Below are 13607 nucleotides of genomic sequence, written 5' to 3'. Positions count from 1 at the left end.
ATAAAGTCATATTAATGTAGTTTCCATCAGAATCTACTATATATTAATTATAAAAATCCATTATGTTTTAATTATGAAATGGATGTTTAATAAATAAATTGCTTTCCGATCGTTTAAATCGTTGGATGAAGTCGGGTAACTCTACCCCCGCTTTTGTCCATATTTTATCCAGTTGCTTTGTTATCGGGATATTTTTTCCACCATCTCGCAGTCGGTGTCTGCAGCAGGGAAAATGGAAAAACTGCGCAGGGAGACTCCGAAATGACGCCACTAAAGTCCGTGCTGCATAGCCGCGAGCTGCATTAACACAATCTTTGTAAATAAGCTTTTATCCGTGCCACGCAGAGGCATCTCCCCGCCCATTTCTCCGGCTTTCTCCGCTTTCTCCTCGCAGACGTATTGTCCAAAACGAGTTGGAAACGGGGTTTGCTTTCTCTTTATCTCTGTGCGCTGGGGCCTTTGTTTGGGCAACAACAACAGGAGCAGTCGCCGTGGAAGAAGCTGCAGCAGCAGCAGCAGCGGTTCAGACGTGCAGCGGGGCGTATGCGTAATGTTTCCACTTTTTGTCCATACATATGCCTGCCAGTGTGTATTTGTGTTGAAGTCTTTTGTGTGCCGACGGTTGTAATTATTGCTACTGCTACCGCTGTTGCTTTTCTTTTGCTGTTGCTCCAGCCATATCGTAGCCCCACACACACTCGTAGCCATAAAAAAGCCCACATATTTCTGGCCTTTCTTTTCGGCCCCGGCTTGTTCTGGGCTCTCCAGTCTTCGGGCCTTGGCAACTCCTTGTTTCGCCTCCGCGGCGCTTGTTTCAGTTTTCCGAGGCTTTTGTCTGCGCTAATTAGCACAGCTTGTGGCCTTTTGACTGAGGAATTGCCTGGGGGCTCTGCCACGGTAACGAAGTAGTAGTAGTACAAATGTGGTCTAATTCCAATGTTTGTACAGGTCTCAAAGCTTTTATCAGAGGTTATGTCGAACTATCACAATAGAGAAACAAGAAACTTATGCATTTTTAAAAAAAACTTTAACAAAATCCATTTAAAACTTGTTTCCAAATATGTGCCAATCCTAAGTAACATAAGAAAGTTATGATGTAGGAAAATATCCCTATCAGTTCCATCATGATTGGTACAATAATCGCTGGAAAAATAAAGAAGACTGTTGAAGTTATCACTTTTAAAATTTAATTAATTGAAATAGATATTTTTTTAATTTTATCTATCTATCTGTTTCTTAAAAACAATTTATGTTAAAGTGCAGAAATAATAACTAAGCCTCACCGTTTTCCAAAAGCTTATACCGCCTAATACTAGCTCAAATCAGTGTCATATAAACGTAACTTAATTTTAGGTAAGCAGGGATCGAAATAAATCCATTTAAAATCATTTATAATTTACTGTTCAAGCGGGCCTCTCAGTTAAAAGCGTTATTAAATGGGTCCATAGAAAGGATCCCGGCTACCTTCCCACGTACACCCTATTAATTCTCAATGCCGCCGGCGAAACCTTTATCCATTTAGATGAAACACATTCATCAGACCGCTTGTGTGCGACTTTATCCCCAAACTGTCAACTCGACATAATTTCAATTCCACAAATTCTAAATCAATTAATGTTAAGCTCTAACCGAAAATTTCGAGTTTTTTGTGCTCGAGAGGGGGCGGTGAGAGGGGGATGCACTGCCCCAAATTGGAAACAACAAATGTCAGCAGTTTTATGTACTGCAGACCACCGTCAGAGGCAACAAAAGCAACAACAGCAGACAAATACAATGTATAAATGATGATGTGGCTGATGATGAATGCACAAGGATGTGCCAGTGCGCCAGTGTGAGTGCGAATAAAAGGACATCCCTGCGTGCGTGTGTGTATGTGTGTGTGTTTGTCTATTTGTGTGCATGTGTGACAAAGTGAATACGAAATTTGCATACGTTGGCTTTACGACTGAATACAGGGAAAGAGTTTGCCTTGGCTACCAATTTACGAGCAGATCACCCAAATTGAAGGACTATCCCATCCGGACGTGTGTGTTTGTTGCCCTCCTCGCCTGTCATTTCGAATTTCCAAACATTTCTCGCAAAAAATAAACGATTTTGGCTTGAACCACTTGATTGCGGTACTAAATTAAATTATGGCGTTACTGAATACAGAATACATTCTAAATTTATGCAAATTTCGGTGCAAGTTTATGTCAATGCAAATGTGTGTATACCGAATGTTGAAAATCTCTAGAAGTGATTTGCTTTATTTTTCGGGGGCGCACCAATCGACTGTGCTGTTTTTCCAAGTGATTTTAAAAACATTATTTAGTATCTACAATATAGCAGTATTTTTGAAAGTTTTTTAAAGAGTTTTCCATATTAGCTTGTGGAAACGATTAAAAATGAATTATTAAAAACTAATATGTAAGTGATATTTAAATTAAATAAATTTCTTATCATTTATTGGTGGATTGTTGGTATTGTCAAGGACTTTTCCGATTAATTTTAAAATCTTTCTTGAATTTATATCTTACATATATTTTTGATTTGTCCTTAGTTATTAGGATTACCTTGTGGATTTCAGGATCATAAGGTTGATTTAATTTAATTAATATTGAAAGTGTGCTTTTTATAATTTTCGTTCCATCTCTTCACTTTCACAAAAAACCCGCCTTTATAACGAGCCCCAGTCATCTTTTGGTTCAATGCGTTTTCAGCCATTTCTCGTTAGCCTTCGTTCACTCGATTTCCACCTGAGTGTCTTGAAAAGCAAAGCGCAGCTCATTATGCAGTCTATTTGCAATATGCTTAAGTAACCAGACTCCCCAGTTTGCAGTTTCCAGGCCCCCCACAACCCACTATACAACCGCCCCAACTCCATGGAGTGCATTGTAGTGCCACTTGGTGGGCTCCTCCCTTCGCCCCCTGGGGCGGCTCGTCGTTGATGTTTTGCGAGGGCTGCGGTGAAAATTAAAATTACTTTGGTTACGTCAAATAATGTTGCCTGCGGTGCTGTCCAGGACCCAAAGAAGAAAGGGCCAAAAGGATGCCAAAGCCAGCATCTTCACCGGCAAAAGGCAACAATTTATAGTGGCCACCGAAGGAGTAGAGTGATAAATTTGACATGGCCGGCGCACAGCCCCAAAAGGGGGGCTACAGTGCATTCCAGCCCAACCTTCTGTTCATAAATTTTAATTATGCCCAGGACGAAACAATAGCCGATGATATAGGCGGGTAAAGTACAATTGAGTAGCTGGAAAATTAAAATACCTGCAATTAAGAGGTATGTTTAATTAAATTTTTACAAATACTTTTACTCCGCTACTTGCGGAATTAATTCAATCAAAATGAAAGCTCTGCATTTTTTCATAAATAAACGCAGGCCAAGTATTCCGATTAAAGCCCTCTTTCTTGTTAAAATAATAAACTTTAATCCTTGCCCCATTTTCCGCTTTTCCCCATCTCGTATTGCAATTATGCTGGCCTTTACCTCACTGCAAATCAATGGGAAATTTTTATAACGAGCTGAAAAGAAAAGAGGGAGACAGAGACAAAGAGCTACTTGCATGCAATATTTTATGGTAATTTTATGCAATAACCGTTGAAATGTTTGTCATCAATTTTCTTAACTCATATTTCATGTGCCACCCACATTTTCGCCCCACTTAGTCAACAGAGGTCTGCACTTTCTTCGCGGCAGTTGGATGGAATTGAACGCCAGCTGAGGGGGAGCGGGCAAGCCGCCTGAAAGCTATAATTTCAGACACTTTTTATTTTAGACGTTGTCTACGCTAAGCGCACCCTCCTCAAGAACACTCCAATGTTCCAACATTCATCCCACTTGGCGCCCCTGCATTGGATTCTACCTTTTCCTCTCTCTAAATGATTTTAACCCAGACGCAAAGTGCATCTAACTGATAAACAGGGTACTATTTTATATACAAATATAAATTATCATAATAATTTACATCCTTATATCATATATGTTAATATTATTTGTCATTTAATCCACCAAACATGATATTTCAATATTTTTAGCTAGATCCCTAAAGAGCACCCTGTCCTGCTTGGCACTTTTGTGAGGTATCTTGTATTGGGGCTTGTTCAACCTGAGCTTGAGCTGTGCCACCATGAACTCTCCTTTCTCAGTTGCCTAACCATTTTTATTCGCTCCTTTAGTTTTACGCTCGGCTAATGTGATTTCCAGCGAATAAAAACGATAAATCTATGGGTAGTCCGATGATGATGATGACTACGGATGGTGCGGCGGTGTTTGAGCAGGGGAGCGGTTTCGTTTTCAGCATTCTTTCCTAGATATTTCGCTGCCTTCACTAACGAGGCAGTTAAACCGAATCTGCGCCAATTTCTGAATTGCTCCGAACCGAAGCTAGAAATTGCAACCCATTAAATGCACATTTTTGTCTGTGAATGCATTGGCTTCGTTTTTTTTTAGCATTTTCCTATTTTGTTAATTTTTTTTTTTGCTTTTATGTATTTCAATTTTAAATCGAAAATGGGAAAGTGTTTGGGCAGACAACGCTTATAATTGTTTAGAAAAAATGCAGGTGAAACATAAAAAAATCAATAAGCTGTTAGGCTGAAATTGTTCAAGTGGCAATCATATACGCTTTTATTCTGTAAAATATTATGTATACATTACTATTTTTTACTTTGTTTGCAATAATGAATTTCTGATCGGAAAACTCGTAATCAATGCCTTGATAAGAATTATTGTAATTATAAAACCGAGATTCTCAATCAATCGGCGGACATTCGCGCAATGAAGACCGCAGTAATCGGAATTCTAGCAATCTCCGGATTTATTCTGGTGCTCCTGCTCCCACTCCCCGGATCAAGTCAGTTTCTCGACGCAGCCTGTGGAATCCGAGCTCAACCGAAGATTGCGACTCGTATCATTAATGGCCACATTGCAAAATCTAACTCCAGCCCGTGGATGGTTTTTCTACACTCGACTACGGATTTATTTGTGTGCGGTGGAACTCTGATCACAAACAGTTCGTGTTTACCATTCACAATACACAGTTGAAACAAAAAATGCTCGACTCTAGCTTGGTTTTTTACAAAATATAGTTAAATATTAATTTATTTGAAGTCTATTTGCTTTGCGAATTCTAGTTTAGTAATTGTAACTCATTATCTTCACAGAACTGGTACTAACTGCAGCGCATTGCTTCATTGCCAACCAGCAGTTGTAAGTTATAAAATCGTTTTTAAAGATAATAAATAAATATTAAATAATTTCTCTACTTTTCCCAGAGTAGCTCGTCTGGGTGAGTATGAAAGAACACGAAGTGAGGAGTGTGTCGGATATCACTGTAACTTTCGGGCGGAACATATGGTGGATGCGGGCTTCAAGCACCGTCTATACAATCCCAATACTCATGCTAACGATATTGCCATTCTACGACTAGCTAAGAGAGTGGTTTACAGAGGTTGGTACTGTGATATAGGGATATAAATAATATATTATAATCTCTTCTTAGATAATATAAGGCCCATTTGCATTGTGTGGGATCCGCGATGGAGGAAGTACATCGACAGCATCGATTTGCTAACCGGAACGGGATGGGGCAAGACGGAGGGAGAAAGTGATAGTGATGCTTTGAGGACCCTGGATATCCGCCGCCAGCCACCAGAGGTTTGTACTCAGTTCATTGGGCTGACCATCTCTGGAAACCAATTCTGCGCTGGAAACTGGGATAGCAATTTGTGCAACGGGGATTCCGGTGGACCAATTGGAGCAATGGTCCCATATAGAAATACCCAGCGCTTCGTTCAGATTGGCATAGCCAGCTATACGAATAAGAAGTGTCAGAAGGCAAGCGTTTTCACGGACATTTTGAGCCACGTCGACTTTATACTTCGGGTGTGGAGGCAGTACGGCAATGGACAAAGGCTCTCGATCCCAATGACACCCACAACCACCCAGGCTCCATCTTGGTGGCATACTACGCAGGTTCCACAACAGACTTTCGAGGATTATGATTCTGATCATTCTGATAATTCCCATGAAACGCATTGGGATTGGAGTACGCAATGGTCTCCTGGCGGGTATTTCCATTTTTCCATCTGGTAGAGCTCACTCCTTATTAATAAAATTATTATTTAAAAAAACAGTCTCATCATCCCCAAAATAAGTTTTCTTCTTTATGATAAAAAATAATTACATTAAAAGTCAACAAATAGCATTTTCTATTGAAAAATAAATAGCATCGGGATTTTCTCACAATCAAGAATGATGTTTACTAAGAAATTTTCCACAAAAACATTTCCTGGAACCACACACTCAATCAAACATAGATAAGCCGCATTGTCGACGTTTTAAAACAGAGATTCCCGACTGATCGTCTGACACTTGCGCAATAAATATCTCAGTGATGGAAAACATAGCGGGCACTGTGATACTTCTCTTATTTGTTTTTCCGCTCCCCGGTTTAAGTCAGTTTCTCGATCCATCCTGTGGAACTCGATCTGAACCAAAAACATCAAAACGTGTTATTAATGGCAAGATAGCGAAATATAACTCGAGTCTCTGGACGACTTTTCTTAAATCAACTGACGACAGATTCGTGTGCGGTGGAACTTTGATCACAAACAGTTCGTATTTAAAATTAGAATGTTCTCAAAACTCTCAAGTGGCTAATTTTAAAATCTAGTGCAAGTACTTTTTTATTTCTTGGAGAACTAGTATTAACTGTAGCGCACTGTTTTAAGCCAAACAAGACATTGTAAGTGACTTCTAACTGCTATACAAATGTTATTACTGGCCTCCCTGCAGATATGCTATCCTGGGGGAGTACAAAAGAAGCCAGCAAGACGGATGTATCGGAAATTACTGTCACTTTCGAGCGGAGCATAAAGTGAATGCGGGCTTCAAACATCGCCTGTACGATCCAAAAACGCATTTAAACGATATAGCAGTTTTGCGCCTGGCTACTGCCGTAAAGTACAGAGGAAGGTTCGAAGTTAATTAAACAGTAAGGAACATACTTTGGGAAAATCTTCTTATTACTAAGCTTCTCAAATGAAGGCAGTACATAGACAACATCCAGATGATAATCGGAACGGAATGGGGCAGAACCGAGTCGGAACCTGACAGCGATGAGCTTAGGACACTGGACATTCGGCGGCAGCCTCCACAAGTGTGCTACTTCTATATCGGGAGTATCATAGTCTGGTGGACCTCTGGGAGCCTTGGTTCCCTATGGGAACACTAAGCGATTTGTACAGATCGGCATAGCCAGCTATACGAATCAAAGGTGCCAAAGTCTTTACGGGTGTTCTGAACCACGTCGACTCCGAGTATGACGACAGGTTGACAATGGTCAGAAGGTACCAGTCCCAACCAGACTACCTACCAGACCTACAAGACTTCCAACAAGAACAACTACTACCAGTCCACCAACCACTCTTCCAACCTCTACTAGACCTCCTACTGTACCACCTACATCACCACCGGTAGTACCCCTACCTCAACGTGAACCGGAACCCATTTTCGAGGATTATCGGACTGGGATGAGAACCAGGAGTACCCGGACTACGATTCAAGGGAGTTTTCGAGAAATCATTATAGACCAGGTCCAAATCGAGTGCAATTTTCAGTTCAATATCCAATGTTCTTTTTTAATGTATGGTACAAGATTCAGTAAAATCATTTTAGCAAAAATAATTCTTATTTGGCTTATAAACAAATATATAAGCCTCTTGCCTCCAGGGCAGCCAAAATATCTACAAAGAAGAAAAACATTTTCCGAAAAAATATTGTGTCTTTGCCATAAAATATTTAAATCAATAATAATAAATACAGACATATGTCATCGCCCGAACATCAGTTTTCTATGTACTGCCATGGAGAAAATGCACACAGCAATTATTATTTTTGTTCCGGCTAAGCTTTTGTTTTGTTTTTCAGGGTGGCACGGAAATGCCTGTTGGGTGGTTGGGCAAAAAGCAAAGCAAAAGCATTGCCAACTAATTAAACTGATGAGAGACAAAGCCTCATGTGAAACAGTAACAAGCAGTAACAAAATAGCAGCAAATACTGTCTATCTGTCAGCAATCCACCCTGCACACTTCGCCCCACCCTATTCCCCGAGCTCAGACTGATGTATGCAAACAACAGCCAGGAGTGAATCTACATCAGTATCTGTCTTGTTTTGAATACCCTTGTACATGGAAAGATACATCTGTTTATCTGGGGGATATGAAATGCATTATATTTTATAAATAGATCACATGGATGTGTTTTAATGTACAATATATGTAGAATCACAGAAAGAAGGAAATATTCAGTTTATGACATTGACGTAATATATTTTTAGGATTCCTACACTTTAATGTACCTAAATGCATAAGAAATATAGAAGACAACATCATTATAGTAATAAATTTTTATAAATTCTTTTTATATATTTTTTGCTCAGGAGAGACTTATAAATTCGTTGTGACTTAGTCAGATATCTTTCTAGTTGTATGTGCTTTTTTTGCACTGTTGTTACGGCACATTTAAACAATTGAACACACTCGCATTCGTATGATGGTCAGGCCATGTGGCTTCGGGTATGCGTGGCATTCGAGGCCCCAAAAACGAACTGTTGTCCTGGCATTTGCACAATTTCCCACAATGAAAAATAAATAGGTGCTGGATTCATTAGGATTACAAGAGTTTGCAGTCGACAATTGTCGGAAAAAGCGGAGACATCGTATGTAGGCGTATAGAAATATAAAATCAGATAACAGTCAATTCGAAATTTCTAATTGATGAGTTCGGCCCTTGGCGAAAATGCTTTAGAAACAATGGAATTTCTGCCCAAAAAATGATCGAACTAAGTAGTATTATAGTTTTAAAAATATATAATAATATATTAAAGATAATATCTTCTAAATTGGACTCATTCAAGCTTTCTAATAATGTTGTGCACCATTTTTCATATGCCTTTCTAAATTTTGTGTACATATTTATCACTGATACGCCGACTTTCATCTGATGTTTACCGTCAAGTTTAGGGACATAGTTTACGCTGCGTCGCCTGCTAATTTCAATGTAGACTCTAATTTCCATAGCTGAATTCCACTTCCCTGGTAAATGTTTGCATAACAACAACTGGCAGTACTGGCGCAATTTCTGCACTCAAAATGTTGAGCAAATAGAGTTTTGAATGCATATGCATGCGTTATGTTTGGTCAGAAGCAGCAGGATGTGACTGCCGTGGGTTGGGTGTGAAGTCTGTGCCAAAATATTTAGCTAATTTGTAAATGGCAGAGCCTGTCCTTTGCCATCGACCATTCTTTTTTGAGGTTTCCAGTCAACAAAAGACACATGACACGAAAGTGCTGGACAAACTGCATGAAATTTACTTGGTAATATATGCCTCCGTTGTGAAATTAAAATGAACGAAGGCTATTTTCCCTTTATTATCGTGAAAAAATATAAATATAAAATGAGCTCTTAACTTGTTATAAACGTAACACATATTGTAAAAATAGATTCGTATGGAACATTTTTAGCGAAACATTGCAGGACATCTTTTAATCGGTCCTTAATATAAAATGTTATGTACAATATCCGGTTTCGTATCGCTCCAGGACGGGTACTCAGTTGTATCTACAAATATATATACGTACTGCATAGCTGCAAACATAATTCATTTTAAAAATCGATTTACCCGCTGGGTCCTGCGTCCAGTGTCCTGTGTCCTGCGTCCAGTTTCTGTGTCCTGTGACGCAGACGTCGTCGCTGCAGTTTATGAGTTTATTGTTTACGCTGCTTTCAGCCATAAATATTTGCAAAGTGCTTGTAAAAAACAAAAGGTGGCAAGAAACCCAGGGACAGACAGAGTGTTGATGATGGCCAAGAACGCTGGGATGCGGAAGTGGAAGGGATGCGGAAGTGGAGTGGAGATGGAAGCGAGAGGAAGCCAATAACTTTGTTAAACGCCATCGAGTCGAGCGGCTTTTGTTGTTATTCCGCTCGGGTCGGAGTTCGCACAAAACTTAACTTTTAGTTTGCATGTTTCAGCCATAAATGGAGCTGAAGGAAATTGAAGTGGCCATTGTCCTGGCGGGTAAGGGATAACCAGCTAGAACTGCTCGTATATATGTATAAGAGCTCCATTGGCCGGCACTCCAGCACTCTAAGCCCCCAGAAAACAAGCAAGCCAAATCTATAATTGCCCCCAAACAATCGCCAATCAAATTGGGATCCATCCTTCCATCGACCTCTGCCCTCTGACCCTGTCGTGACTGCTCCTTCCTTCATTCCTTCCGTGTTAGCGCACCCAGGCTATAAAATTTAATTTATTTGTCTCTAATAATTTCCCACGGCGACTGTTTGTTCTGCAAATGTTTGACGTTCAAGTGCTGTATACACGAATTTCAGGTTCAGGAAGTTGAAAATCATTCGAAATTGGATATTTTATGGTGAGGAAAGTATTTATATTTTAATTTGAGCGGTGCTAAGATCTAAGAATCATTTTAATATGTACACCACCCAAAATCATGATGGGTATTTGGGAATCCTTAGTCTTTTGAGATGTAAAAATTAATTGAATTATAAGATCAGATCAAAGGACACGCTTGTTTTCAATCTCTTTATCTTCTCTTTTTTTATAGTTGCCCTTTCATATAAATCCAGAATATTAAGAATACCTAGTGTGACCTTAAGACTATCAAATACCAAAAATTATATCCTCTGGTATTTTTATTTAAAGTTTTGTAGAACTGAATTTTATATTAGGGTATCCACAAGTCGCTGTTCGCTTTTCTCCCCAAAGTGCACACTTGTTGTACCGATTCCTTAAGACTTCCCCCGAGCAAATCTGAAGCTAGCAGGACCTGGAATAGGGCACACACACTCCACTTCCATCTAGTCCCCCTCTCTGGGCCAAACTCATAACTTCGGTTGGCTTGCGTGCCAATTTGAATTGAATCGGAGGTGGCTTGAGTGGGAGCAACTGGAGGAAGGCTCGTAAAGTTGCTGCTTTCCCCACTTAAGCGCAATTGGTGGCCATAAAAGCCACCGCGCTCGACTCGAAGGGATGGTCAACAAACAGGGGCCGGGATAATAAATAATTAGATCGTTTTGGCCGCAAATTGAAACTAAATGCGGCCAATAATAGGCAAACCCAGAGCTGCAGTTAGTTGCATTTTTTCAATGGCTTCCATTTGTTCTAGCCCGCTTTATTTTCCGCTCCCTTTTTGCGGATGGCTACACACTTAAAATATAACATGGATATAAATTGGAATAAATGTATATAATTATTTGTAAGAATCTGTTAGTTTACGAAACTGAAATATTACAATTTTTTAAGTTTGATTAAAATTTATATCAGTAATCGTTCTTATAGTTCTCTATCTCACTGGGTCATGAAACGCCTAGAAATAGGTCTTAAATTTATAAGTTCCCCATTTTTTTGTAACCTTCCAATTTAGAAAACCTCTACTACATTTTTCTGAGTGGTAGAGGCGGGGTTGCTGTGGCAACTGGAACGTCAAGCCAAACAATTGACTTATCATTTGACTTTGTGCGGAGCAGCCAATCCCCTGGGAAAGATCGAAGGGGACAATGGCGAAATTCCACGCAATCGGCTTATGCTGTTGACATTGCTGCGGTTTGATGCCACTCCCAGGACCTCCCCTTCCCCATCCCCCTCGACCACCTGCCCATTTCTGTGGCAGGACAACGCGAAAACCAACAACAATCACCGAGCATGGCTTCCAAACGCGAAACAAAGAAGAGCTTGTCGCAAAATCAACATTGTTGACAAATATATTCGCATTTGGGCGGGGCTCGGATGTGCCAAGTTCACGGCAATTAAAAATGGCCTTCTTGCTTTTGAAATAAACATACCAATTTATGATTATCACTGGTCTGAACAACTGAATAAACAGCTTACAAAATATATGGGAATTTCCTATTTGTTATATTCGTAGAGTTAATTTTACTCACGTTATATCGGCTGGGACCACAGTATTTTTTTTCCTAACTTAAAAGTCCCCTTAACCCTATAAATTTGCATAGATTTGCACAGACTTTGACTTTCAGACCTTTTCCAAATTAATTCTTTTATTTGCGATTCCTTCTGTCTACACTTTTTTTGAGGTACACGTGAAAAGGAGCCGCATTGGCCGAGATAAAAATTCAATTAAGCCCGGCCCAAACCAGCTAAAAACAACTGGCACGAACACCTTTGTCAACTAATTACATGTCGGCAACCCGATGGCCGACGAAAGGTTAAAGTAATTTGCAGTGAAACGTTCTTTGGCTTTTAATTGGAAAAATACGTTTTCGCATTGTGTGACAAAGGTGTGATTTATTATATTGAATGGCTGTTTGGTTCATCACTCTTTTTCTGTTTTTTCTGGCTTCCTTTCAACCCTTCTCTTTATTTTCCCGTGTTTTTGCCTTCTATTGTCTGCGAAGTTTTTTATTTTAGATTACTTCCATTTCGATTCTGCTCGCCAGACAAATTTGTTTGCCAATGCTTAAAGATGTTTGGGTTGTTTGTCTGAGGAGATTCAAATTAAATAAAATTCTTTAATTAAATTCCATTTTTCAGTGACTCAAAAAATGTGGAATTATCTATCCGATGATATTAATGAATAGGTTGATGCTCTTGTCAATAAACACCCCAATATAATTAGTACTTCAGTGAAATTTAATCAGGAAACGCACAGGAAATTAACCTACAACGTTCAGTCATCACAAAATTAGATATTTTCAATTAAAGTAGATTAAAAAAATCAGTGATTTCCCGCGCAGAGGATGAGAGCTTAGTAAAAAAGCTGTGAAAGAATGACAGAAAAATCCAAAAGATAAATAAGTAGATTGTGACACAAAAAGCACTGCAATAATATTTCCGATTAACTTTTCATTTTGATAAAAAAATAATTGTAAAATGCAAAAAATTTATTGAAAAATAAGTATGTGACATTTTATTATCCACACAAACTCCCAATATAAGCTACATTATAGAAACTGTAAGCCCAAGCTGAAGGCTTCATACTCTTATTGCCATTAACTTAAAATTGCTTGAATCACCACAAGAACAGAATCCTCAGCTTGAGCAATCCTTGAGAGATTACAAGGCATTTCCATAAATGTATCAATACGGTCTTATGAACCCAATTTAATGATATTGTCAGGGCATTATGAAAAATCCCTCTCATTCAATACTCGAGTGGCTAAGGTGCGTGTGTTTTAAGCCACTTTACGCTGCTGTGCACGTAATTAGTTAACAAGTTGCATAAGTCCTCAAACCTAAGCCGTTTAAGTAGCCATGGAGCGTTGATGTTTTAGTCCTGCTTTCGGGTTTTCTCTTCTTCAGCCAGTTAGAGTCGGCTTTGTCCACTTGTAGCTACCGTACACGTTCGTATAAACGTGTATATGGGTATCTACACGGGGAAAAATTAGTACTTCCTTAAAAAACTTATGTAAAAATCCCATTCAAAGTAATTATTTTATTTTAAATTGTGCAATATTTAAAATAGATTTTAAAATATGTATACACTAAAGTCATTATAATTACCTAAAAAAGTATATTAAAGTTATATATTTAAGCTCTAAGGGCAGTATGTTTCTTTGGGTAATTCAAAATTGTTTAAGT

General features: G+C 39.0%; 2 protein-coding genes and 1 pseudogene across 2 annotated transcripts in view; all 3 read left to right on the top strand.

The window, feature by feature from the left end:
* Positions 1-13607, top strand: part of LOC108012551 (heterogeneous nuclear ribonucleoprotein A1) — a 128138-nt gene that overhangs the window by 60965 nt on the left and 53566 nt on the right. The window lies entirely within an intron of this gene.
* Positions 4756-6175, top strand: LOC108008554 (chymotrypsin-like protease CTRL-1). The gene is made up of 4 exons (XM_017072428.3): positions 4756-4997; positions 5149-5194; positions 5260-5435; positions 5487-6175. Exons 1-4 carry the CDS (start codon positions 4763-4765, stop codon positions 6077-6079), a joined length of 1050 nt encoding a protein of 349 aa, XP_016927917.2. The 5' UTR covers positions 4756-4762; the 3' UTR covers positions 6080-6175.
* Positions 6620-7506, top strand: LOC139353055 (uncharacterized; annotated as a pseudogene).

This window comes from Drosophila suzukii, chromosome 2L (genome assembly GCF_043229965.1).
Source record: "Drosophila suzukii chromosome 2L, CBGP_Dsuzu_IsoJpt1.0, whole genome shotgun sequence".
NCBI lineage: Eukaryota > Metazoa > Arthropoda > Insecta > Diptera > Drosophilidae > Drosophila > Drosophila suzukii.
The sequence above is the reverse complement of the archived record's forward strand: the minus strand, read 5'-3'. Positions and strand labels throughout refer to the sequence as shown.